At 45.8% G+C, this 27,980-nt stretch overlaps 1 protein-coding gene across 2 annotated transcripts; it reads right to left on the bottom strand.

Annotated features, from left to right (window-relative positions):
* Positions 1 to 2: 2 nt before the first annotated feature.
* UNC45B (unc-45 myosin chaperone B) lies at positions 3 to 27,950 on the bottom strand. Of its 2 annotated transcripts, none has more exons than XM_016125543.2 (20): positions 27,798 to 27,950; positions 27,348 to 27,515; positions 26,736 to 26,772; positions 25,474 to 25,649; positions 24,081 to 24,170; positions 21,394 to 21,561; positions 20,680 to 20,848; positions 17,276 to 17,446; positions 14,809 to 14,980; positions 11,938 to 12,238; positions 10,971 to 11,065; positions 10,660 to 10,801; positions 9,792 to 9,932; positions 7,809 to 7,936; positions 6,841 to 6,907; positions 5,907 to 6,020; positions 5,427 to 5,542; positions 4,461 to 4,578; positions 2,114 to 2,269; positions 3 to 394 (listed from the first exon to the last, which is right to left on the bottom strand). In XM_016125543.2, exons 2-20 carry the CDS (start codon positions 27,513 to 27,515, stop codon positions 134 to 136), a joined length of 2,790 nt encoding a protein of 929 aa, XP_015981029.2. In that variant the 5' UTR covers positions 27,798 to 27,950; the 3' UTR covers positions 3 to 133. The 2 variants fall into 2 exon arrangements, with proteins under 2 accessions (XP_015981029.2, XP_036079351.1); XM_036223458.1 differs by having other exon boundaries at positions 27,860 to 27,937.
* Between the last annotated feature and the right edge of the window lie 30 nt (positions 27,951 to 27,980).

The raw sequence follows: 27,980 nt of genomic DNA, 5'->3' as shown, positions 1-27,980 counted from the left end.
AGAATTTTTTTTTTTTTTTTATGTGGAGACTTCATTGTTACTGCTTTGACCCCTAGCTGAACTGACACTCTGGGAGTACTTAACTCAGAACTCTGCACAGTACAGAATCAGCCCATCATCCCTGGGCTCCTGTCTAAGACACTGGTTTAATGAAGCCATAATCCATGCACTTGATGAGACATTCCCGGGCTGTCTGAATCACTGCTGCCTTCTTCTCGTCCGGTTCCTGTTTGCCTACAACAGTTAGGATCTCCAGCAGCTCACTCTCTACCAGCTTCTTGGCCAGCTCGGCATCAGCCGCCAGCAGGTTGTAGGCAATGACCAGGCCCCGGTGTTGGACTGACAGCTGGTCGTGCAGGCAAAGCCGCTGTAGTATCTCCAACCACTGAGTTGTCTGGAGGGATAAAGGTAGATCAGGAAGGATTGGAGGGATCAGTGGGGGAACCGAGAAAGAAGATTTTTGACAAGATAAACAGAAGGCATTGGTCAGGTCCAGATTCGGGGCTCTGAAAGGGCAAGCACACATCTGGTTATATGTCAAGTATGAGGCTCAGCATATGCCTACTTAGGCCCCTTGGGACTGAGTAATGCCCATCCCCTTACCAGGGCCAGGGTGGGAAATAGACAACTAGAAGGAACTTGAAATAATCCAATCACTTTCATTTTACAAGTGGAGGAACTGAGGACCAGGAAGGGAAAGTAACTTAGCTATTCACACATCTAGAAATAGTAGAGAATAAACATCCACACATCCATTTATTTTTTAAGCATCTTGAGAAGCAAAGGGACAGACTCACTGCATACCTGAGCAGAATGAGGATGAAGAGTGTTTAGAGAGAATTCTAACCCTGGGCATAAGGTCCATGCCTGTTTCTGCCAACCCAGGCTCCTTGAGACATGAGCTCCAGGCATACATGCTCTAGATATGCATTCCAGCAGCCCCGATTTCAACTGGAATCAACACTGGAGTGTAGAGTGTATCCTCTCCTCCATCTCACCTCTATCTCTCTCCTCTATTTCCAGATGTGAAGAAGCCCAACCATTGTACACATAGAAGACAAGGCTCTAGACCACTCCGATCACTCCAGGAGACAGAGGTGGAACTAAGAACAGAGCCAAGAGGCCTGACTCTTAATCCTTCAACAAACATACCCGGGCAGCAGAGTAGAATAGTTATCAGCATGGATCTGGAAGTCAGAGACACCAGTGTTCATGTTCGAGCTCAGCCACTTACCAGCTGTATGACCTTAGCTAAGTTATTTAACCTCTCCAAGTCTTAGGAGCCTCATCTGTCAACTGCTATGCCTACCTCTTAATATTGTGATAATTTAGAAAGATGATTCATGGAAAGAACTTAGACTAGGGGCTGGAGGATAGTGAGAGCCTAACAAGTAAAAGTAGACAGGGATGATTTTAGACATTAATCCAAAGATTTCCCCTTTGCTTCCTCATACCTGTTACCCTCACCCTCCACTAGTCAGCGGGAATAACTTTCCATGCACCGCTCTCCAATGAGAAGACAGAGGAGGGAAAAGGCAAATTATTGGCTTCCGAGCTTCTAGGCAGACTTTTGTAAACTCTACATTGAGCGTCCTACCACAAAGAAAGGAAATGAAAGTTCATCTAGCTGTGGTAGGGTTTGGGAAAAGATTTAATGCTGATAGGTAATGGAAAATGGGTCCAGTGTTCATCGTTCTCTGGGAATGAGTCAGTGGGGGCCACCTCTTTGCCAAACCATAAGCTCCCCGTGGTACCCCAACCATATCCATGCTTCCCCTGGGGAAGCTTGGGGCCTCACAGCAGTAGTTATTGTTGTTGTTATTTTTATTATTCTTAAGTGATGAGTTATAAGCACCACCAAATGCAGCGGGTGAAACTTCAGTGGGAGGGATTTGAATTGGCAAACTGGGAAAGTCCAAATAATGAATGTAAAGGGCTGAAGGGTATAAACTCTTCTCTCTTTAGGTGGAAGGAACAGATACCCAGGTGTGGGGAGTGGTTACCATGGGGGGCGGGTCTTCCCCCAGAGAAGCATTTAGGGGAGTATGGTCTTGGGTGGGGAGATTCCCTAGAGCCCACCCAGCCCCCTCCTGACCTCAGGGCCCACTCTCACCACTTGAGTCATCTTGAGGCATAATTTCTTATGTGCTGCTGTCAGCATGGCCAAGGCCCCTGCAGCTGCATTCTGCACCTTGTCATCATCCTCCCCGCAGAGCAGCACCACTAACTTCAGCCGGTCATTTCCATCAGCCAGGAACCTCTCCTGTACCTATGAGAAGAAGGAATGTGGCTCAGAGAAAAATGCACTCATCTGCCCAGGCTGGGGAGGGAAAGGTGAACTTGAAGCTACGTTCTTGGATCCAGATCTCTCAGAGCTTTCCTTTGAGCAGCTCACCCATGCCACATTCCCCAGGAAGTCTTCCCTGATTAGCTAGATGAATAGATTACAATCTCCTCCAGCTAAAAGGTTAAAGAAAAGAAGGGATTCCCCTGATAGCATGTTCCACCACTCTGTTTGCCTTTGGCTATCCACTCCAGAAGAAAAATGCAGGCACAGACTCCTGAAGGGTAGATGTTGCCTAAAGAGCCAAGTCTCACTTCCCTTTGGGGAAGCCTAGAATGTTTCTCTCACAACAGATGGGCCATCAGGGTCTGCTCTAAAATGACTTTGCAGTCCCTGAAGGCACAGGGGCTTGGCAAGAGCAGGGGATGATTGGGTAGTTTACTTGGTATTAAAGAGCTGCTGTACTGTCTCCACCAGGTGAGAGCTGAGGCTTTCTAAGGATCCAAAAGCAAGAGAGGAGCCTCCTGAGGCGAGAGTCTCTACGGAGCTCACTGACCCTACACACACACACACACACACACACACACACACACACACACCTCTGCTCTACAGTAAAATCTGATTAGTCAAGTTTAAGGGCATTTTGTTGAGTCAAGTTTCCTAGAAGTAGAGCTCCAAAAAGAGTCAAAGATCACAGTTGCCCAGGTTGTGGCCCTCTACCTGCATCTCCCTGAAGCTGAGGCAGTGGTCCTCAGAGGTGAGAGTATGGCAGAGACAGTCAGCGCCAGCCCCTCTCATGGGGTGCAGTTGTGAATGGGAAGCAGCTGCCCCAAAAGGCAGATATTTCCCCATCCCTTGCACCTAGATGTGGTCATGACTAGTTCTCAGCAGTGGGGTGTGAGTAGAAGTGACACGTGCCCCTTCTAGGCCACTATGGTAGAGTACTACACATGCCTCTCCTGTGGTCTCTCTCCATTCACCATCTGAATAAAACACACTCCCAAGGTGGCACAGGGGGAGATAGTTCTTGATGATTGATTGAAGAAGCCTGGATCCCTGAGTCACTGCTTGGCAGCGAGCCACTTAATGCAAATGTGAGCAAGAAAGGGTGTGAGTGAGAAATAAGCTTCTATCCTCTTGAGACCAATGTATATTTTGATTTTGGTTGTTGCAGCAGCTGATGCTCCCATGGAGACAGCTACTCCTGCCTCCCACTGTCTCTCCCTTCCCCTTCCTTGGACACACTCTCTTCTCCCACATGGCTACCAGGCCTGCAGCACAGCCTTAGGTCAGCTCCCTGGGGACCCATAGCAGCTTTGTTTCTTTTGACTTTAACATGGGTTGGGTTTTCCTCCTGCAACAGTGAGAAAATCCAAGATTTGAGTTAAGTATTGAGAAACAGAGTGAGTCTCACACTGAGCCCTACATGAGGGCCCAGGAGGGCTACTTGACCTGGCTCCCATGTTCATGAAGAACCTCAAATTTAAGCCCTGTTGTTACTTCTAATGAGGTTATATCTACAGACATAACAATACTCTGACAGGATATAAAGGAAACATTCATTCATCATATGGTTATAATTTACCCCATTTCTGGACCTTGAGGCCATTGACATGTTCTGAATTCATAGTATTGTTATACATCCTATAATTATTCTATGAAGAGCATGGTTATAGTGCAAATGAATGTAGTTTCTACGGAAACAGCAATAGTTCATTCAATGTTAACATTTAAACTATTCTAAAATCGTTTATAACTTTTTGCATTATATATATATATATATATATTTCAATAAATGCAGTAGTCTAGCCTCTCTTGACTTGTAAGAGGCCCTAGTCTCATATCCTGCTTTGTTATGAGATTATTTAGACTTAAATAACTTAGGGAAATGGTACCTTCTATCTCATCCAGCCCGAGCTTCACTGTCAAAGCCTCAGGCAAGGTTAATATGACTTTGTATGTTTGCCTTTGTCTCCTTTGTGCGTATATTCCTCCCAGGGTCCCTACAGAGAGAAAGGTGGCTATAACCTAGAAAAGATTCGAGGATTTCTGAGTTCTCAGGTAAAATTCTACCTTAATACTATTTTAGCAGTTCCCAGTCTCATGCCGGGCCCTGGCCTGTGGCCTGACCCTCCATGTCTTGATCACGCCCCGTCCCCAGGCTGAGCCCCCTCACCTCCTTGTTCAACACCATGTTGCACATGCACTCGGTGGCCGCCTGCCGCAGCTGGTCATGATTCTCAAACATGTAGTTCTCGATGTCTGGCAAGGCCCTCTCCTTAAAGATCTTCTGCCTAGGGTGGGAAGAGTGGACGAAGAGAAGCCACTGAGTCTTCCGTAGTGAGCACTTGAGGTTTGGGGCCACTCAAGGGCCCTTCCCCACCCTAGTGGTGTCCCACATCCTCAAACAGCATGGGAGCATTGATCCTGCCCCCAGCTCCAGGAGGGGCACCAGTGGGCATAAACTAAATGACATAGCATAGCATCTTGGCCACAGTGATGGGTTCTCAGATGAACATGTCACCCAGCTGGAGATACTTTTGTATTATTGCTGGGGAAGAGAAATTCTTTCTTTTTCTTGCTGGATATGAAGCCGAATGCGAGGTCTGGAGCTACCCTTGTAACTTTGAGAGAGGGGAAAAGCCCATCTGAGAATTAAGACAACACAGACGGGAGAGATGCAGGGAACCAGGCTCCAGGACAGCTTTGCAACCCCTGCATCAAGCGGCACCTGAATCTGGAGTACTCCAGTCTTTTTATTTACACAACCCAGTAAATTCCCTTTATGCCTAAACTAGAAGGAGCTGAGTTTTCTGCCACTTGCCACCAAAAGAATCTCAACCCAATACACTCCATCATCCCCTGCTTCTAAGAAGGAATACAATTTCTCCCCACCCATCTCCCTGGATATCCTTTTATGACTTCAGAAAGAAGTGTCTTTTCACTGTCTCTTCTGGCTTTGTACATTCACCATGTGGCTTTTCCAAGTGCTAATTCAAATCCCTCCCCCTTTTGTGTCTACCCACTGCCTTTGATCCTGCCTCAGGAAGAGAACAGTTTTCGCACGCGGTGTATGTGAAATTCAACCAAACACTTCATGGGACACTTCTGTTCCTTCCTGCTCCCTCCACACACCACTCACCGAAGTTTGTCACTGCGCCCAGACAGGTTGGTGAGGCCTAGGAGAGCCTCGTAGTTCTGGAGCCCATCCCTCTGTGTGTCAAGGAGTTTCACAAGGGGCCGCACCACTTCATATACCTGCAGGGGAGAGGTCGAGGGGTGGGTCAGGTGGAGATCATGCTTCTTCAGTTCCTGACATTTATAGGTACCCAGCTTTAGAATTTCCAAAGCACTTGCCCACCCATTGTCTGGTTCAACTTAACAATAATCCTGAGAAACAGGATTGTTTCCTTTGCTTAGCAGATGAGATGGGTTCCCGAGAAGACAGCCTTGTTGGTCACAGGCAGAGCCAGGCCTGGAATCCAAGTGCCTCCAATTTATTGCCCTCTCTCTGGCAGCACCATGCCCCCTCCCAGGCCATGAGCAGGATGACAAGGAGAAAGGCACCTAGAAGCAAAGGAGACTCTTCCCATCCCTCCATTCCAACCACCCAGACACCCACCCGTTCCCCAGGGAAGGCGATGTCCGGATTTGAGACAGCAGCAATCTTTGCTAAGGCATGGGCTGCCTTCACCTTGCCCACATCTGTTCCTTCCAAAGCCAAGGGAATCAGGGCCTGCAAGAAGGGGCACAGTCATTTCTGTCACAGCAATCCAGAGGCCTCTCTCCCCATCTTCCCTCTCCAGCTGTTTTCTGTCTGTTCCATTAGAAGAAGTTCAGGGAGACTCTGTAATATAATCAACTCTTGAGCATTGTAGAAAACAATTAAATACTTAATCACAGATTCACACCATTCTCCCTACCATCCATATGTTTGTTTGGCTTTGAAGAAATAAGTAGATCAAAAAACTGGTTTTTCACTTTCTGCCTAAATCAAACCCAGTCATAACGGCAGCCATTTATTGAGCACCTACTATAAGCCAATACTTTAAGTGTATTTCCTCTAATCCTTGTGATATTCTGCAAAATGAGTGTGAGATCCTTTTCCTCGTTGTTATACAGATAAGGAAACTGTGGCTCGGGGAGATTAAATAATTTGTCCAAGGTTACACAGCCAAAAAGAGGATGAGCAAACCTTCTACAGAAAAATCCACGGTCTCTATATCTGCACCAGGCTTCCTTTCAATAGACGGGAGAATAGACAGGGTTCTACAGTAAACCTCATGACACATCACAGAATCAGGGAGAAACTAGACTGGGGCCATAAGCACAGATGTCACATATACCTGAATGACCATATGCCGGGAGGTTGGGTTGGGGCAGGGAATACATTCTTCTTGGGTCAGGCAAGCAGCATGCATGCAAACACACACATGCACACACACCTGTGCGCGCGCGCACACACACACACACACACACACCACACACACATACACATGTGCTTCTCCCCAGTGGAGCACCTTCCAGGATGGTAAGAACTTAATCGCCCCAATTACCTTGCCACCACCTTGAGCCACAATGGTGCCTCGGTCCTTCGGGTTGTCACACAGTGCCAGGAATACCCTGCAGGGTAAATATAAAGGATGTTTAATGCACCAGGCATCAGCAGGCCAGCCAGTCAGATCCACTGAAGCCCTGGAGAGTGCTACCAGAGTGCACGTGCCCCAGAATTAGCCACCTTGGGAAGATACTGCTGTGAACACAGTGGCTAGGGAGGAAGCGAGGCCACGTGAAGCTGAAAAGAGCCACGCCCAATGAATGGCTCTTTGCTGCCTACCACCCAGGAGAAACTCTTAAATATTGAGGCACCCAGGACCTCTGTGATCCAGCTCTCGTCTCACTCTCTGGTCTTACCTAACACTACTCCCTCCCATGCACTCCATTTCCTCCGTGTATTGCAGAAGAACCCCATATTCATTCTTCCTCCATCCTTGGTGTGTTTGCATATCCTATTCCCTTTACCTGGAGCCCTTCCCATCCCCGAAATTCTGTGGCTCCTTTTATTCCTTCAGGGCTTCCTTGAGTTATCACATCCTCCAGAAGGCCTTTCTGGCTGCCCATCTTCCAGTCTGGCTGGTTGGGGGCCACCGCTTGTGCTCCAACCAGCCCTCTGTCTTTCCCCCATCATGGCGTCCATTGCATCGTATTGTAACCGTGAGCCTGTCTGCCTCCCCCATCAGGCTGCACAGAAAGTGTGCTTTTTTATCTCTGGAATAGCAGGTCCCACACAAAACCTGGGATCCAGGCAACCTGAATGGGACAATGACCTCTTTCCTCCTGATATAAACTCCCACCTGTGATGACCTGCCCTGCCATGTCACTTTTCACCACTGACCCCCTTCAGTCTCCTCTCCAGACCCCCCGGTGGCTCATTCCCTCATTTACTCCCTGCCATTTCTATCTCCCTGCCCAGCCTCCTGCCCCAGTCTCCTCAAACGCCAGCCCTGGCCCATCGCAGGCACACCTGGCCAGCAACTCTTTGGTCTGGTCGGTGAGAATGGCACTGTCCGCTTTCACCATGCAGACCAGTGCGGAGATGATGCCGGCCTTCAGGAGCCGTTTCACCCGCATGTCTATGAAGTCCTTCTTGTCCTGGGGAGAAGAAAGGATGGCAGTGGGTACCAGGCCAACCTGTATTGGAACTAAAATAGTGCATTTCTGATTTCTTGTGGTAGGCTGAATAATGACCTCCCAAAGACGCCCTAATCTCCAGAACCTGTGAATGGTTACCTTACATGGATGAAGCTATTTTGCAGATGTGATTAAGTTAAGGAAGTGGAGCCTGGGAGATAATCCTGGATTATCTGCATAGGTCCAATATAATCACAAGGAGCTTTATAAAAGGGAGGCAGGAGGGTCAGAGTTAATAGTGACTACAGATGCAAGAGGTTGAAGTGATTCAAGGTCATGAGCCAAGGAAAGTGGATTTTAGAAAGAAGTTGAAAAAGATAAGGAAACAGATTGTCCCCTCTGAGTCTCCAGAAGGAACCTGCCCTACTGACACTTTGACTTTGACCCAGTGAGACTGATATTAGATTTCTGACCTCCAGAACTAAAAGATGATAAATTTGTGTTCTTTTGGGCAATTATGGTTGTGGCAATTGGTTATAGTAGCAATAGGAAACTAATGTACTCTTCCAGGTTCTCTTTATCCAAACAACAGCCAAGGGTCTGTATAGCATGTACTGCTGTTGTGAACTTCAAACCATCTCTTCCTTGCCCTCCCTCCTCCCGATACAGAGCAGCTGATATGGCCATGAAATCAATCCTCAAAACTCTTCATTCACAGAGGAGTGAAATAAAAGAACGATTATCCAAAACACTAGATGACCCATATGTTACATTTTTTGCAAGTAGTTTGCTTTCCATTAGGGTATGTGGCAAGTGGGAGGGTAGGGGGACATAGGCAGGAGAGGGGAGAGGGAGCAGAAAAAGCTGACATAACAAATAGGTTGGGTTGCTGGAAACTCAAAGTCAGCCCCAGGGTTGAACAGTCTCAGATAATCATGGGAGTGGCTGGGGAGAGGCTCACAGTCATGGGCAATATCCAGAAGCCACATTTGAACTTTACAGCAGCAGGACATGCTATACAACTCTTGCCTGCATGAAATACTATGCGGCTTTTAAAAATGACTTAGAGAATGACATAGCTATGAGAAAACATATAAGTATTTTCCCAAATTGGGTACAAAACGATAACTACATTCCGATTATAACTACGAAATGAAAAAAGATGCACAGGAAAACAAGCCTCTGCTAGGTAACATAATGTACTAAAATGCTGATAGTGGTCAGGGGGAGATCATGTGATTGCAAATGGTTATTTTCTTTTCTCTCCATTTTGTTTGTTTGTTTGTTTTCAACATGGATATATTACTTTACGTGACTTTAATCATTTTTAAAAATCTGAATGTTTTACTGGCTGGAAATATGATGCATATATATTCATATGCAAGCAATATATACAAAGTGTACCCTGTGTGCAGGGGATCTGGAGGGCCCCAAGGGGATTTGTGATATCTGAGCTACTGTTGATGTATGTCCCTCTTCTTACTATTCTTACTTAGCACCCATATCCCTAAATCTAGATATCTCAGGAAACAAACATTTTGTAAGTGTTACAAGTATGGAACTTGAGTCTGATGTCCATGATATCCACAAATATTGCAAAATATTCATTATAGCTCAGTTTTCTTAGACTACAAATTGTTGGGTTCCTTACCTTGCCCTGCCCCCAGCCCTCCGCCACCCAAGATAGAACATTAAAACTAAGAATTACATACGTGCTACCTAGTGGGAGAAATTTACCATTATCATCTTCAGTTTATATCTTATGCCAAATCCTCCTGAACACACTCTCACAGCACCTGGACATCACTATCTCTCCTTTGCAACTCTCTGGAGGTCTGGCGGCACAGACCCCCTGCTGGGATGTCCCCGTCCCCACCTTGGGGTGCTCCTCAGGCACGTGTTGCTTGGAGAACTTGGCAAGCTGCACAAGCTCGGGGATAACTTCCTTAACATCATAGCTGTTGGTGCAGTTCACCAGGGCGGTAGCCACTGAATACAGGATGGTCTTGTCAGAGGTCTGGAGGGAAGCACAGAAGAAGAAAGGCAGCAAGAAAACTTCCAGATGGTCCCCTCACATGGCCTGCAAGTTGATTTGGGAGGAGTATGTGCCCGGTTTGGCTCAGCTCAGAGAAGTACAAGTAGCACAGAGGGAGAGGAATTGGCTCTGCTTATACAGACGGAGCAGGCAAAAATTTCTCCTGCACCCTCAACAACATCCTCCAGGGAATGGGTGGAAGTCCTTGGAGTGTGCCCCTTATTTTGTGTCTCTTTACAAAGCCCAGGCCAACATAGCGTGACTACCTCTCCTGGGCTGCGGACAGGATGGACGTGGATGCCCTCTGGTCTGGCCCTGGGGAAACTCCCTCCCACATGTCCTCCCTTTAGCGGTGGAAAAGAGGGGAAAAGGAGTCTGGGAGGGACTGGGACAGAGGGAGGGGACCCAGAGGAGGTTAGGCACCGACTCTTGGTTCTTCAAGACCTCACTTCCTGAAGATCCCTGGGAAAAAAAGACAATCCTCTTGTTCATCTTCCCACTGCCTGGAAGGCATGAAGAGTTGTGAGCCCATTTCGTAGTCAGGTAAAATGAGGGCGAGAAAGGAAATGACCAATCTGGGTTTACACAGGGAGAAGAGGGTATAGCCAGGGTGAAGATACAGGGGACCAATATTCCAGGCTTGGTGGTAGGCCCTGTGCGACTGAATCCAGTAGATCTTTCCCGAGGCCAAGGTCAGGGCCACACTTACCTTGGCCAGCTCAAACATGGCCTGCAGAGCAGGGATGTCCTGGACAAAGTCATCCTTCACATCAGCATCCAGCGTGAGGTAGGCCAGGCCCTCCACTGCCCATCGCCGGGTCCGGGTATCTATGGATGCATTGCACAGCCACCTGGAAGAGGGGAGGGAGAGACACTGGGAAGGGTGCCGGGGCTCAGGTCAGGGCAGCAAAGCCATTTCAAGGTAATGGGGAGCAAGTGAGGGGCTTTTCATCAACTGGCGTCCACTAGGGCACACCCAGGAGAGGAGATAACACACCCAGGGTAATAGGACCCCCTTACTTGCGACACTGTTTGGCCAGCTTCTCTGTTGACCCTTCAGCAAACTGCCTGAGACCGTAGTCTGTACCACCTGCAGAACCGAGCTTGCAGAGTCCCTGTGGAGGAAGGGAGACAGTGGACTTTTGAAGGATCAGAGGCATCAAGTCTTGGGGACAAGGCTTTGCTCAAACAGGTCTCTGTGGCTGGAAGACTTTGCCTCATTTACTTTGCCTGGATAAACTTCTATGTGTACCATAAAACTAAGCTCAGTGTCATCTCATCCGAGATGCCCTCTCTGAGGCTTCCAGATGAGGGTAGATGTCCCCAAAGCTGGAGGATTTTACCCTGCTCCCTTTCCCTCGCCATTTTGACCCCATAGATCTGAAACTGCAAGGATGAAATTTGTTAAAGCACAAAAGCTGTCAGAGGAACCCTATCTTGTGGGTCACAAATTCAGATGTGAAGAATTTTCCCCAGGAAATTTGGACTCTTGTTAGGAAAAATATGTCTTCCATAAGAGAGAGCTCATAATAACAGAAGCTGAAGTTAATTTTTAAAAATTTGATAGAAACAAACAAAAAAGATCAGACTCAAATTTTTACTACAACCGTTTACAAGGAGAAGATCAATGAAAATAATTTTTGTAAAATGGAAATGGAAAAAATAAAGCAAGTTTAACTGTGCCATATAAAAACTGATTAAGGAAGCAAACTGACTTTTTGGAGTTTGCACAGAAAACACTTGCTGGACAAAGCTCATCAGTGTTAGTGTCATTCAAAAGCACGGAGGTGTAGGAGGTTAAATGGCAAAGTCCACCATTCTGGATCTATGTTCTCACAGCCTCCTGCATATCGTCTTGCTCTGCAGGGGCCTGTGGGTGGGTCTGGGTGCCCCTTAGAGCATGATCTCCTCCAGGATAGGGGCCATGCGTCATTCATCCTGATGTACCTGGTGCCTGGCAACGACGTCTGGTGCCCAGCCCACTCACCACCAGTGTTCGGATCTTGATCTTCTCGTTTTTGGTGGTCTTGTAGATCTCTTTGAGCAGTGACACTCCATTGGTGATGATGAAGGTGGCACGGCTGAGCTTGGTGGAGGCATGGATGAGGGCCTCCACGGCCACCAGCTGGTCTGCCTCGCGCTCTGAGCCGCACAGCGCTACCATCATCTCCATCACGCCTTTCAGCCCCAGCAACTGATTGCCCAGGTCGAAAGGGCCTTGCAGGATTCCTGACACTATCTGGATGGCAATCACATTCTTGTCCATGTCCTGAGGGTCAAACGTGCCCCTAAAACAGAAGATAAGAGTGATCAAGAGAATTGACCCGGGTGTGGGGGTGGGGGGAGTTGGAAAAAGTGTGAGATTTGGGAGCAGATTTGGATTTGGATTCTGGATTCACCACTCATGTGCTGTGTGACCTTGGGCAGTTCACTGACCCTCTCTGAATCTCAGCTTCTCGACATGCCAACTGAGGATAGTAGAATTATGTCTCAGAGTTTCAATGAGGTAAGTGACATAACAGATGTGCCAGGGATTGTGTTCCCCAAGAAACACACTCTGAGATGGGATTGACATGTAAGGAACTTATCAGGGAGAGCTCTTGGGATCAATATCTGTTGGGGGAGGGAAGAAAGCAGGACTGGACAGAGGGAGGCATTGGCTTCAATGCATTCATGACAAAGCCTGTGAAGAGTTCTAGAACTGAGACTCCCTCTAAGTCATTCCACGTTGGTGTGAGAGACAAGTCATTCAATGCCGGTTGCCCTGGGGAAGGTGAACAGCTATCCTTAGCTGAGGCAAGTGCCGAAGAGAGGTGACAGTTAGGAGCTGTCAGTCAAGAGGGTTCTCAGCAGCTAGGCTGCCTGGTGAGACAGTATATACATAGCCACAACACCACAAAAGGGCTTACCACGGTGCCTGACACACTGTATCACTCTGAAACGTGTCACAATGTAGCTGGAGCCAGTCACTCCCCTATCCGGTCCCAGTCCCTTCCACCATCAAGTGACAGTGTGGACTAGATGAATCACAAGGTTCTACCTTCCTTTCAGAATCTACTGTCACCTACTCTACGGGAGAATCTCCAGTTTGGGAACAGCAGAGGTGACATGCCTTCTGATCTTTCAGTGGTCTGCCCACGTTGGTTCAATGTGGAAAATCAGGGCAAATGTGCCCAGGAGAAATGCAGATGTGTGTAAATGAAAGAAGGCAGCATGGACTAGTCAGGAGAACTCCGTCCACACTGAGATTTAGAGACCTGGGCTCTGGTCCTACATTTGCCTCTGGCTGACTGGGTGACCTGGGCAAGTCTCTCTGGGGGTGAGAGCTCGGCTTTGGAGGTTCTGAGAGCCCTTTTGGTTCTGACACTCCACACCCTGCTCCTCATCTCTCCACTCGGTGCCAGGGAACCTAGAGCCTTTCATAGTTAGTTGGGTTCTTTAAGCTGGTTCCTCATACTAGCTGGTGTCTGAATCTCCGCCCAGCTGTTGGCTCTTGAGGAAGCAGGATGGGGACAGCCTCAGGTGCCATTTGTAGAAGGCTTGACTCCACTGATTGAACCTCAGATGACTGGCCTAGGGACAGAGGCCTGTGCAGAAGCAGCATTCCACAGGCTGACAGGGAGGGGGCCTCAATCAAAAACCTGTGCCCAGACCAGGACTAGCTGGGTGATAGTTTTCCAAACTCAATTTAGGACCTCATGAGAGATTCAAGAAATTGACCACAAAAGCCGAAGTTGAGGAAGAGAAAGACCAGAGAGGTCCTAAGAAACCTTAAGCGAAACAAAGCCGGGGGCCAGGAGAAGCTATGGATTGTGCGGGCGTCAGCAAACTTCAACTGCGGGCCAGATCTGGGAAGCTGGGAAACTGAGAATGGTTTTTACATTTTAAAGGGTTTTATTTTTTTACTTTCTGGCCCTTTATTGAAAAAGTGTGCCAACCCCTAGAATGGATAAAGGAAAGGCAGAGTGAAGGCAGAGTCTTTACTCTCCCAAGACTTACCTGAGGCGCTTTTTAAACATACAACCTCCTGAGCCACACCCCAGAGTACTAAGTCAAGGAGTGTCCCAGAAATTTGAATCACATGCAAGTTTGAGGATCATTGGAAAGAAGGATTTAAAGGCCATGTAGCAGTGGAAAGAGAAGGGAGAGGGCACGTAAAGAGAAACAAAGATGCAGAAAGAGCATCTGAGTCACAATGATGATGGTGTGACAGCGAGAAGACCCAGGAACTCCAGTCACTGAGGACCCTGAGCTCCTGTCTGGTTCTTAAAGCCTTGACAAGCTGATGTCTGCTCCTTTCAACCGCAGAAAACTCCAGTAAGGTTAAAGTATGTCCAAAAATATTTTGACACTCCTCCCTGCAAAAGGTAGAGCCTAATTCTTTCCTCTAAAACATAGACCAGACTTAATGACTTGATTCTAGTGAATAGAGCGTGGTGGAAGTGATGGTGTGTGACTTCTGAAGCCACATTATAGAAGACATTGCCACTTCTACCTTGCTCTCTCTTAGAACACTGTCTCTAGGGGAAGCCTTCTACCATGAGGGGTGGTCCACACAGGGAAGAATCGAGGCCTCCCACCAACAGCCAGCACCAATGTGCCAGCCAGTGAACATATCATCATGGAACCAGATCTTCCAGCCCCAGCCAAACCTTCAGATGACTGACTGCAGCTGGGGCCAACATGTGATTGTAACTTCATGAAAATCCCAAAGCTAGAACTGCCCAGCTGAGCCACTTCCAAATTACTCTCATGTTATTATAAATGATTGTTGTTGATTGGGATAATTTGTTGCATAGCCATCAATAACTAATAACTAATATAGAGGCTGACCCTGTGAGGCCTACAGGAAACTCACGTGATGTACTCCTCACAGATCTTGCGAAAGTGATCGCGCTCCGGGTCACAGCGCAGGTCGTCATAGAGCTTATTGATGAGGATAGAGGCCAGCATGCGTGTGTTGTCGGTCAGAGGCAGGCAGGATGGCAGATCTGGAACCTGCCCCACTACCTTCAGAATCTTCCTCAGGCCTGCAAGACCGATGGCAGTAGCATGTGTAAGCGCCCTGCTGGGCTCTGTCCTCACAAACACCCCCCTCACTCAGTCATGCCTGAACACCAGCTCCTCTCCATCCTGCCTTGGGCAGAACACGTCTCGCCCAGAGTGAAGAGCACTGAGATGGGGCCAAGACACCCAGGTTCTATACCCGCCTCTGGCCTGCTTGAGCAATTCTCCCCCGACTATAGGCTTCTCTTTTCACATTTACAAAATCAAGAATAGTTGATCTCAGAGGACTCTACCAGCGCTAACAGTCCATGGGTTGATGTATAACCTTCAAATGCTTTCATATTCTCTTTTCCTCCAGGCCTTGGTTTATTTGTCAAATGGGAACAATTCTATCTCCTCATAGACTTTGAGGACTCAATGATTTAATGTATGGAAACTGCCTGGTGCTGATCCAGACACAACATTATCGTTCAATAAATATTTATTATTTGTTTAGACTACTATATTTACTATTTATGGTTATTTCCCCATTTCTTCTCTTCTGTTGAAGAATCTTCAGTGGCTTCCTATTACCCATCAGGCTAATGTAAATGTCATATATTTCTTGAAAAAAATGAAAGAATGAGTGAATAAATAAATGAACACTTTTTAGGTACTGGGCACCAAAACAAAAGGAACAGTCCTGACCTCCAAAAACTCATGATGCAATAGAGAAGACAGACGTATAAAGATTACAATACGGTGTGACAAGCACAGAGTAGTAACACCATGGTTGGGGTGATTTGCTCCAAGGAAGTAAGAGTTGCAAGTTATTCTGAGCACTTAACTCCAAGAGCTTAACACGTTAACTCGTTTAGTCCTAACAATAACCAAACTGGTTAGGAATCATTATTCCCATCTTTCAGTGCACAAAAGTAAGACTTTGAGAAGTCAAATAAGTTACCCGAGATCACACAACTGGCAAGTGACCTAGTGAGGACGATCTTCCAGGAACGTCTGATTTCAAAGCCCACAACGTTAACTGTGATCCTACGCTGCTTCTGGGACAGTAGACAGCTTGACTTCAGAGCCAGGTTTTAGAGGTGAGTAGGAGTTGGTCAGACAGTAAGTGGCACAGGAAAATGGGACAAGGAACATTCGAAGTAAACACTGGAAGGCATGAAACTCTGAGTGTTAACAGAGTTCAGTGGTAAATTTTATGCCATGTGTATTTTACTACACACACAAAAGCACTGGCAGGACTGGAGAGTAACAGGAAGGGGCCTGATGAACTAAGCCAAATTCCCTCTCCAAGGCCATGATCAAATGCACCTGTTCCACTTCCTGCCACCTGCCGCCATCCATCTCATACTGTTCCCTTCAATTCCTGTGCTTGCCTGGAACATCTACCTTTGCCTTCTGCTAGAACATTCAACCTCTCCACTGAAGCTTTTTATTACTATGCCAGGATTTTAAGTCTACATTATTTGTACCCAGGCACTATTTATTTTTATGCCTAGAATACCACCCACTTCACCTCATAAACCATGCAGTTGGGCCTAGATCCTTGCGCAGAGAGGTCTGCTGTTGATGTACAGCCTACAGAATACACACAGAGAAGACTAGAACTGAGGGCGGAGGGGGGTGGCGCAGGGAAAGTGTTTGGATGGGCTTAAACGCTTGAGTAAATTTTTGCTAATGTGCATTTTGCTGAGATCTGTGAAAACGAAACAAGGAAAAAGCATTATCAAAAGAAAATAAATTTCAAGCTGGTAAGGCTGATTCGAACCTTTCAGAACAATGCATGGTTTAAATGTCAATAAACTGGTAAGAGGATTTGTTGTAGTGCATTATAAAGCCACAGGTACAATTTCTGAACAATTAAGGAAGTTGATTTAGGAGAAGGGTAACACCCTGGAGCTGATAAATTTAGTGATGATCTAGAATATTGTTACTGTGCCTTATATAAAGTACACTTGATGCTACTTGTCCCTTCTTGAAGGCCTGTGAAGTATTTTGAAACTTCAGGAACTTTATCCTGTGGTTGGTGGAGTCCTGTTTGTTTTTTAATAGTTGCCCACATTTGTTAGGAAACTCCGCCCAGACGTTTTTGGGTGTGTTTGGACATTTTCTGGGTGTGTTCGGGCCCTGAATTCAGAGCCTTGACCTATACCTTCACCAGCCTAGTGGTGGATCCTAATATGTTAACGGTTTTTCAGTTGAGACCAAAGACTTCTTCCAGACAAAAGCCATGCCTCTTCCACTTTCTGCTCAGAGCAAGGCACCCTGGTGCTCACTTGAAAGGCTGGAGCAAGCCGCAGGCCCTCCCACCTGCTCACCGTTATCCACCACATAGATGGTGCGTGAGTTGTCGTGAATGGAGAGGTCCTTCCTGGGGACATTCTTATTGAGCAGGTTCAGGGCCTGATCTCTGCCCTGGCCAGACACCTTCTTACTGACCAGCATGTCGAGCAGGTGGCTGGTGATCTGCTTCAGGTCCTTCTTGGTGTCTGGGGAAGGAGAGGACAGAGGTAAACAGGGGAGACTAGAGAGCCTCAGGTTATAGGACCAGGAATGGCAGAGGCTTCTAGAAGGACTCTGGAAATATCAAAGTCACTGCTTCCTGGATATTGGAATTTTCTAGAGAGTATAGTATTTCCCATCTCATCCCCACAAAAATGGAGGTGAATCCCTGGACAACACCTCCAGGGGTCCTCCAGTTGCTCCGAACACTGACTTCAACAACAGCCCATTCCATCTTGGAATAGCTCTGGTTCTTAGAGAGTCCTTCATTCCAAACAGTACTTGGCAGGGATCCAGGGATGTAGTTTTTAATAAACTGATTTAATAAAATGTTTTCCAGAAAGGAAATGTATACTCTTTACAGACACCTTACTCCCCACCGATTCAGGCAAGCTGGGACCCCGAATTCAAGCCTTTGCCTGGGGTGTCAGGTCCACCTGCCCCCTTCGTCCTTTGCCTGGGATGACCTTTTCCTGCTTTGACCTGTATGACCTCTCTGAGACTTGGAGATCTTTGTTCTCATTCTAGGTTGGAGCCTGAAGGCAGGCAGGCAGAATGGAAAGCTTTCCAAACCGTGTCATATAAATAAATGATGAAGGAATGGGGTTGCTAACTGGATAATAAAGACATAAGTGGACATGACAGCTTATTTTCAGATACAGGTATGTCATGAGGGTCAGATAACAGAACTTAATCTGAGAGGCTGCAGAGGGCAGATTGGGACCAGAAGTGGGTGGAAGCTGCAAGGAGATAGATTTGAAATCAATATATAATTTTTTTTTTAAGTGAGTCAACCTTTGATTGACCTCACAGATTGCAAGGACCTTTTCATCTTACAATCCCTTATATTTTACACCTATAGCACCTGGTCTTTCTAGGTGGTATCCCATCCAAGTAATAATCAGGCCCGACCCTGCTTAGCTTCCAAGATCAGACAGGACCCAGCCTGTTCAGGGTAGCATGGCCATAGACAATATATAAAATTTTTTAGCAGAGGTGTCCTTGTGAGGAGGTTGCAGCTTCCAGCAAACCAACCATACCTCTCACCATTTACACTCTTGAGGAGTCCCCTCCCACACTGGGCCTGGGGTGGTCCTGTTACTTATAGCACACCCAGAGGCTTAGAATGCACTTGCACTTTGGGAACTTATCCATTTAGAATCCATCTATCATATTACAGAAAAACCCAAGCTGCCCGCTAGAGAGGCCACAAGGAGTAAAACTAAGGCACCCTGGCCAGCATCTCCAGTTAACCACCAGCCAAATGAATGAGGCCCTCTTGGAGCCTAGTGCAGAAAAGGAAGGTGGCTTGTTGACCATTACAATAGTCAAACCACATCATGAATCCAGGACTCTACGAGGTTAATATTATTAATCTACAAAGAGCTCTTATGACTCAATAAGAAAACACTGATACTTCAATAGAAAAAATAGGTAACAACATGAATAAACCATTAGAAGACAAAGAAATCCAAATGGATAATAAAAATAAAGAAAAATAATTGATCTATTAGTAATTTTTAAAAATTAGTAATTTTTAAAAATTCACATAAAATAATTTTTACCTACTGAATAGAAAAATATCTTTAAAATGATAATGTTTAAATCTGATGAGAATGATTTGAGACTGGAACTCTTATTACTTGGTAAGAGTACAAATTGATACACTCTCTCAGAAAGGAATTTGAAAGTAAGCTGGAGAAAGAACATTAGGTATGTTCACAGCCTTTGACCAAATACTCCCATTTTTAGAATTCGAGAAAATAATTACAAATGCAAACATGGATTTATGTAAAGAACGGCTACTGAAGTGTTTTGTACAATTAGCATGCAAGTAGAAACAATCTAAACCTCCAATAAAATGGAGCTGGTTGATAAGTTATGATACATCTATACAATGGGATATAATGAAATTACTTAAAACCAAGTTTCTTATGCGTGAATCCGCCTTTGTGACCCTCCCAGGCAGAGCAGGAACCTCTAAAATTATGCCTAGGACCCGGATGTGCAGGAAGAAGGATGAGTTTATGTGCGTGGATGTAGGAATGAAACAAATGTAAAATTAATAATTATCAAAGTTGAAAGAAATTTTTTTGTTAAGACTATTAAATGAAGGAATTTTCATGTTTATGTGAATTCCCCATATGTGTGTGTATTAAAATTTTTATTTTCTCTTGTTACAAAAAAAGAATATTAAGTTGTATTCAATACTAATAGATTTTTCTGTGAAGAAAAGACTCAATATTAACCATGAATTCCAATTTTGTTAAATAAATATTTATATTAATGGATAGAAAATTAATATGGATGGATAGAAAAAAGCCAGTAATTATATTGGTTAGCTAGAGGGATAATTACAGATTTTTAGTGTTTTTTCATCTTTATATATATCTAAGTTTTTCCAAATTTCTCCAATAAGCCTCTATTACTCTTTAAAATTGTGATAAAATATATGTATATAAAATCTACCATTTTAACCACTTTAAAGTGTACAGTTCAGTGGTATTAAGTACACTCACACTGTTGTGGAACCACAACCACTATCTATCCAGAACTTTCTCATCTTACAAAACTGAAACTCTATACCCATTAAATAACTCCTCATTTCCTCCTCCCCTGGCCCTGAGCAACCACCGTTCCACTCCTGTTTCTATGAGTTTCGTGATTTTAGAAACTGAATATGAGTGGAATCACAGTATTTATCTTTTTGTGACTGGCTCATTTCACTTAACGTATATCTTCACTTAATGTAGGGTTCATCTATGTTGTAGCATGTGTCAAATTTTTTTAAGGCTGAATACTATTCCATCGTGTGTATGTGTGTGTGTACACATACCTACACAGTAAATCCTTACTTAATGTTGTCGATAGGTTCTACAAATTTAAGAGAACAACATATAACAAATCCATACGCTAATTTGTATAAGCAACGGTTAAGTTCCTACGGCCTCTCATTAATGTTATAATGAAATGATGTTATTCGAGGACCTGCTGTACCACATTTTGTTTATCCAGTCATCCATAGATGGACACTTGGATTGCTTCTACCTTTAAGCTATTGTACATAATGTTGCTATGCATGTCTTACTTTTATGATCAGAAAATTAGTATTGAAATAAAACCAGGCCATCTCCACACACAGGGAATGCCCAGTCTGGAGTGATAACTGACTTTCCTTTGCCCCCACCCCCTTGAACCATAATTAAAGAATATCTCCTACCTAGAACCAAGGCCTCCTCCTTCCCTCGGTGCTCACGCTTGTCCTCCCCAGACAGAGAGTCAATGATGGCCTGGAGCAGGTTGCAGACAGCCAAAGACATCTCCTCATTCTCCACAGCCATGAGGCTACAGATTCGGTCTATCCGGACTACGTGGAGAATCGCCGTGGCCTAGACTCCCAGCAAGAACCACAGTCAGCTGCCCGCTCTCCCCTTCCAGATGCTATGCAGTTTAGAGGATGGGAGATAACCACCCCGTGCAGTAGGAAGATAAGCCCAGGGAGCCAATGCCTCATGGGGTCTGACATCTGGGAATGCCCATGACACAAGCCATGCTCTTTTCCAGAAGTTTAGAGCCACTGGCCGCATGGAGCCATTGAAACCTCTCAATGTATCAAATCCACATCTAAGTGTGCGATACCTATAAAACACACACTGGATTTTGAAACTTAGCATGAAAAAGTGTAAACTATCATAGCCTTTGCTTTCAGTTCTTCCTCATAAACAGTTTTCAGTAACCTTATCTTTGCCAAGACTAATTTCCAACTTACAGTAAAAACAGAGGAGCAATCTCTATTGAATCTGGGACTATACAACCCAAGTTGGGGGGGATACTTTAGACTTTGTATCAGGGTTCGTTTACATCAGCCACACCCTGCCCAAATGTCACCCTCCAGGTCCTCGGATAGGTAAACACCCCACATCCAGGCCCTCACCCTAGCTCGGTGGCCGCTGCACATGCCCGACAGGGTCCGCACTGCAGCCAGCACCAGTTCAGGCCTCTTAGTGTCCATAAGCTGCAGTAGCAGGGCCACTCCATTGTTCTGGAAGATCCTTTCTGCCCCCGCTTCTTCACGGCCAAGTACAATGAGGTTGTTGGCTGCCTGAAGGAGGGAAGAGACAATGAGGGTCTGAAGGAAGGTTTGGCTGCCGAAGCCTTGGCCATGGGTCGAGTGCGGAGACTGGTGCAAGGGCTGGGTCTTCAAAACAGCTTTAATATTGTTTCAACCTATAATCTTACCCTGGAAACATTGCCCAAGAACATAATTCAAAAGAAAAAACACAGTAATTTGCATCAAGACCAACTTGATGAAATATATTGCAGTCATTAAAATTATTAATAAAAAGGCTACCAAGCAACTTGGAAAAAACATTGGTAAGCAGAATGAGAATCGTAGGTTCTGTCTGATCACACTTATGTTAAATTAAAACTATATATGTTTTATATATATATGAATAAGAACTAAAAATAAGTAGAGAAGTGTTAAATTAATTAAGCATATAGGCCATTAGACCAAGGTGGCTTTAATGCCTTAGGAGTCTACCTAAGCAAACAAAACCCTAAGGCTGTAATACCTCAAGGTTAAGATGTCCAAACTTAAGAACAACCAATCACAGCCAATTAGGCTTTCCCAAGTAATGCAACTGCTTACACTATAGCCAATCAAATAATTTCCTTGCTTTGCTTCTAATATTTTTTTTTATCAGTGTTTCCCTTAGTTCTTGTCTGCAGAGTGTCCCTAACTATATCCTGTTTTGGCACTTCCCAATTCAATTTTGCCTAAATAAACTCTTAACATTTTTAACATGCCTCAGTTCATGTTTTAACAGAAGTGCTTTTGTTGCAGGACAGGGCAAATTTTCTCGAGTGGAGACCAAGCCCTGCATTGAGAGAAGAGGGTCCTTTGGCAGAGAATGTAGAAAGAATTCAACACAGAAGCCAAAGTTAGAGTCAAAAGAAAAGTGTATTAGGAAAGGCTTAACACTCCACAGACAGTGTGGTCTCTCAAAGGCAGAGTGAGAGGGACAGTGAGAGACAAAGTAAAGGTACCGAGAGGGACCCTGCGTGTTCAGATAATTCAGTTTATAGGCTATTCTTTAGAACCTGTGAGTTATAGTTGAAAAGACTTTGTTAATCTATTTCCTTTTAATATGGACATACAGTGAGGAAGGGGAAGAGAAGAGTGAAATGGTAAGAATATGTAGAGTGAAAGGTTTACTGGCAGTTCCCAGCCTTTAATCCTTAGGTTCCCCATGGTTTTAGCCATAGGGAATGACTCTGTTGGTTCCTGGTTGCCCTTCACAGGTGTTGGGAATGGGCTGTTAACAATCCCAGGAGAAATCTTCCTTTGTTCTGAAGGCGTCCTCCTGGCCTGGCTGTAGGGCTCATCAGTATATTGCAGTCTCTGATTGTGGCTTGATTTACATTTTTAATTTTCTTGCCTCTTCCCTACACTACTTTTAAGTGGAGAATTATTTTTCTTTAAACATTTTCCTGGAATATGGTTTTGGCATTTTGTTTGTTTGTTTACCTGTTTAGGGTAATCTGAAGTTGCAAGAGTTCCCACTCAGGAAGGTGGAAAATAATGGGCAGAGGGAGCATGGGATGGGTCTTGAAAGCCCTAGGTTTGAGTTCTAATTCTGCTACATACTATAAAATAAGGCAGTTGAGCTAGAAGCTTCCCAAGTGTCTTCCTACCCTAAAGCCTTCCAACTTGAAGATACATGAAACTTAAAAGGCCCCGAATCAGGGAGGCTTGAGCAGGACCTGAGAGCCCAGAGAGAAAAACTAAAGAAACAAAAGTGGAAGGAAGAGGTTGGCAAAGAGATGGAGAGTGGGATGGTGGAGAGGGGGCCCATTAGAGAAAAGCAAGCAAGGCCAGAATCACCATCACTCTGTCAGTCAAGGGCTTTGTACTTTTCACATGCTTTTATCTATAACAACTATTTAAGTCCTCACAAAAGTTTGATATAAGAGATATTTGCATAGTATGTGGACTTACTGACTATAAAACTAACAAAAATTCACAGGTATTATTTGTCAATTTCCTTTTTTTAAAAAAATATTTATGTTAAGTTCTTATAAATGTAAAACATTCAGACATTCAATTTTTCATCTGAAAAAGGACCAGAAATAGAATTGAAAAAATGCAACAAATTTGATTAAGAGGATGACATTATGAGTAAATATTTTCATATTTCAGAATGACTTTCTGAAATATTTTGTAATGAAATAAAACATGATTTTAACATATCATTGTTTCGTAGGGTGGAAGCTAGGGGTGAGGCAAATGAGACACTCAAAATATCAAAATCACTGCAATACAAAAAAAGATAAATCTATGATGAATAAAACATCAAAAATTTAAATAGACAAAATCCAACCCTGTGACATAACTCTCCTCATAGGCTTCACCCTAAACCCCACTCTTCTTAGAGTTCACTTTGTTTTCTAAAGTGCTTAACCTTTGGCCTGTTATTGTTCAAGTTCTCCAAGGAGACGCCCCTCCTCTCCTGCTCCCCAAACTGTCCAGAGACTAGGGCGGGGCCTGAATGGGCAGTACAGTTACCCCGTGAGTCTGGAGCGCGCCCTCTGCCGGCCGGCTGGTTGCCCAGCACTTACCTTCTCCAGCTTGTCAGCTTCACTGTTTTCGTCCAGGAGGATCTCAAACATCTTCTGAACCCTCGAGTCGGTGGAGAACTGCACACGGAGCTGAGGAAGGAGGAAGGAGTGGGGAAGGCAGCAGGCAAGAGTCCATATTTGAGTCGGCTTCACATAAAGTTCTTCTCAGTAAATATTAGGGTATCTACTTTGGGCTCCTGCGTTGTTATTCATTCATTCATTCATTCATTCATTCATTTAACAATGTTTATTGAACAATTACCACATGCCAGACACCGTTGTAGATGCTTAGATGCTAGGGATCAAATGGTGAACAAGTCCTTGACCTACATAGCTTATGGTCTAGTTACATTCGTTATTGTTTTTGGTCATCGCAAGTCTTGGAAGTCAAGGGATCATCACCTCAGTTTTGGAGTCTAGTAAACCGTTAGCTATTAGACATTTAAATATGAGCTAAAACAGAAATATGTCTCCAAGATCAGAAACCTGAAGCGGTTTTCAAGTAGCTCTTCACGCAAATTAAAACTATTATGTTTGGCTGTCTCATCCTTTATGGTCCCAGTGCTCTGAAGCTTTAGTAAAATGACATAACTGATCATCATCCTCCATCTCTCTATCTCCTTTTGTGCCTTCTACTACTTTGTGGTGCTGGTCATACTGCCTCCTATTTTCATCCTGGGCTCATGTCCTTCAAGGGCGGGAGGGGGTCTCTCATTTGACATCCCTTCTCCAATTTTTCTTAGTTTGCATATCCTCAGCCCTTGAGTCTGCACTGTGGGCAGTATGCTGTGGCCCCACTCTGGGCTGCCCTAGGCGCTTAGGAGTTATGGAATCTTGGTACAAGCGGCTGAGTGATCAGTTACCCTCCTCCTCCTACAGGGGTCCCTCAGAAAACTGGTAGCGAAGGCAGGTCCAAGGTGCAGAATTCCTTGCCTCTGGTCCAAGTTGTCCCCACCCCACTCCATTTTCCTAGAAAAGATTTTCTGTTCCTACTGGCTCCTGACTCTATTCTATCCTGCAGCAATACCTCCCTCCTTTCCCTGCTGCCCCACCAGTTCCTAGGTATCTCATGCTGCTTTTATCCTCCTAAAAAGAAAGGAAGAGTTGCAGACATACTAAGTAGCAATATTTAAGAAAAGCCTCCATCTAGAATGTAAAAGACCCATGTTCTAGTTTGGCTGGCTCACATCCTCAAACAAGCATCACAGAATCTCTGATCACTCAGATAAGTGTACCTGCTGGCTGTTCTGTGGCACCTGCCTGTGCCACGTGTTCTTTCCGTCCAGGGGTGTAGAGGTATGGCTAGCCCTGCCCTGATGTCCTGCTTCTTTTAACATGTCCCTGCTGGAATGCGGGGATGCAGCCACGGCTTGTGGGAAGGAATCCAGCTCACCTTCTCCTGGATGCTGGTATTCAGCCTCCTCAGGGTGTCCTGGAAGTTCTGGTTCTGTGGCTCAAGGGTGGCACAGCGCTGCACGTCCTTAAAGGCCTGGTCCAACTTCTCCAAGTGCTCCAGTGCCTGGCATCGCCGATACAAAGCCTTGATGTCTGAGGAGTTGATGTCTATGGCTAGCGAGGGAGATATGCAGAGTCTTAGGGAGCTGGGCTGCGGACCACCTTCCTTTTTCCCCTGCCACTGCCTCCTAGTTCTTCCTTGGAGATTACCCACCCATGTGGACTATCTGGCCCAAAGGCTCCCCTTTATTAGGGAGAGAGTAAAATCATAGTCTCAAGTTTGGAAGAGACCTTAAGGGTCATCTCGCCCAACTCTTGATGCTTCAGAATCTGCTGCATAATAATCCCTGCCAAGTTCTCATCTAACTAGCGCTTGCATACCTCCAGCAGTGGGAGCTCCCTCCTCAAGGCAGCCAGGCAGTTCCGTCAGAAAGCCCTTCCCTCTTCCTACCTGAAACTTTGCCCTTTTATCCTAAGTCCAGCCCTGGAACTCCTGAGATGAAATTCAATCCTTCTTCCTTGTGACAGCCTTTTAGGTGTTTGAAGACAGCTTCTCCATCCCACCTGGGAGTTGCCTTCTCTGAGCTAAATTTACTGCTCTTCACAGGATGTTTCCAGTCCCGTTTCCAGCTGGTTCCCCCCACCCCTTCTGAACTCATTCAAGGCTATCTGTTTCTCCTAAAAGAATGGTAACCAGATCAAAACCCAACACAGGCCTGTAGTCAAGAGAAGTCTTTCCATTTTGATTGTGCACTTAAGCCAATGTTGACTTATGTTGATTTTTTAATGTTTATTTCTCCTAGCGTCCATGGAAGAGGCCTCCCTCTTCCTCAGAAGAAGGCCTGTCCCTACAGAGTGGACTAGGCTGCTAGGCCTGGTTCTGGGGATCCCTTATGAGAATACCGTATTTTACAAAAAAAGGAGTGTGTGTCATTACAATGATGAAGGTTTCTAGAAGCATTCTCTTAAGAAAAGAAGCTGCCCCAACAAATTTAACATGTAACTCCATTTGCAAAAATGTGACTTAGGGATAGCTTTTCTAGAGCTCTCCTTTCACATATAGATGGCACATTTGAAGCCCCACCTATAATGACTAGGATCGCGTTTACACAATCTAGATTTCCCACAAATGTCAAGAGCTTCTTAGACAAAACAAAGGCGCTGAGGGGTATGGACCCTGAGCAGAGGGGGGTGGCTCACCTCTCGAAGCATCTGAAGCTGCCTGAACATAGCTCTCCTGAGAAAGAGAAGGAGAAGGAGACTCAGTTTATGTGCGCCCAATGCAGAGATAGCCAGAGAGGGTATCCATGGGGAGGGGAGAGGGCTTGCTGGGAGCTGCCAGCTGTCAGAGACCAAGAGCATGAGCCTCTCACTGGGCATGGAAAACTAGGCAAACTTTGGCATCAGGCAAACTTGGCTTTGAATCTGGACTCTGCTACTAACTACCTGGGAGATCCGGGCAAGTTAGTGAACCTCTGAGCCTTGAGATTCTTATCTGTAGCACAGGCATGACAACAGCAGCTACCTCATAGGGCTGTTATTAATATGTCACGAAAAAACATATGAAAAGCCACCACCATGATGCCAGTTCCCATTAGGCTGGATGCTCTCTGGGGGAATTTCTGTCTCCCAGGGGAGTGGGTCAGGCAGTGGGTCCAGGAAAGCCAAGGGAGGCACCTTTCTCCAACCCAAAGGGTCTAGGTGAGAGGGCTACGATGATAGAGGACACATGATGCTCATCAGGACAAAGGGGGCTGCCTCTGCACCCCTGCATCCCCTCCCCGGTCCTCGGCCTCCCGCCTTGCCCCAGACCATTTTCAGGCCACAGGCTGCTCGGTTCCGGTAGAGTGTGGCCAGCAGAGCCTTATCCTTGGTCAGCTTCAAGGCCTGGCTGTAGCTCTTCGTTGCGGCCTTGTAGTCCTGGCGCTGGAAATGCCGGTTCCCTTCTTCCTTCAGCTGCGCTGCTTCCGCCTCCGCCATCTGTTGGGACAGAGCAGCCCCGTCTGACCAGCCATTCACTCCAGGCCCGGGCGGGACCAGACTCCAGGGGCCCCTCCCATCAAGATGGAAGGGGAGGGTTCTGCCTGGCAGAGACCCACCCCCCAGCACCCCCAAAACCATCACCCAGAAAAACATTATAGCGTTTGCTCAGAGCAAGGCCTGAGTTGAGAGAGATCTCAGAGTCCCTGTGCCCCGCTCTCTGCTCCTCCCAGCCGGGTGGGCAAAGCCACCACGCCAAAGGCTTGAACTCTCACTGCAGACCTTAAAAGTTCTTGTCGTTCCCCCTTAGCTTTCTTGTCCAGGGAACACTCAGGCTGGCTCACTTCCTCAAGAGGACAATGCTCTTGGTCTGTCCGATGACGCTGCTCCTCTGAGCTCCTGCTCCCATGTGAACACCCCGCCAGCCAGCCTCAGTCTGCCCCTCCCAGCTCTCACCCAGGAGGC

This window comes from Rousettus aegyptiacus, unplaced genomic scaffold (assembly GCF_014176215.1).
Source record: "Rousettus aegyptiacus isolate mRouAeg1 unplaced genomic scaffold, mRouAeg1.p scaffold_m13_p_6, whole genome shotgun sequence".
NCBI lineage: Eukaryota > Metazoa > Chordata > Mammalia > Chiroptera > Pteropodidae > Rousettus > Rousettus aegyptiacus.
Note: the sequence above shows the minus strand (reverse complement) of the source record. Positions and strands in the feature narration are given on the sequence as shown.

Coding starts and splice junctions, on each gene's coding strand:
- UNC45B (XM_016125543.2), bottom strand. CDS start 27,515: ATGGCGGAGGCGGAAGCAGCGCAGCTGAAGGAAGAAGGGAACCGGCAT. Junction 6,908..7,808: donor ACCAAAGAGTTGCTGGCCAG/GTGTGCCTGCGA, acceptor TTTACCCTGCAG/GGTATTCCTGGCACTGTGTG. Junction 2,270..4,460: donor ACATGGTGTTGAACAAGGAG/GTGAGGGGGCTC, acceptor TTCTTCTCATAG/GTACAGGAGAGGTTCCTGGC.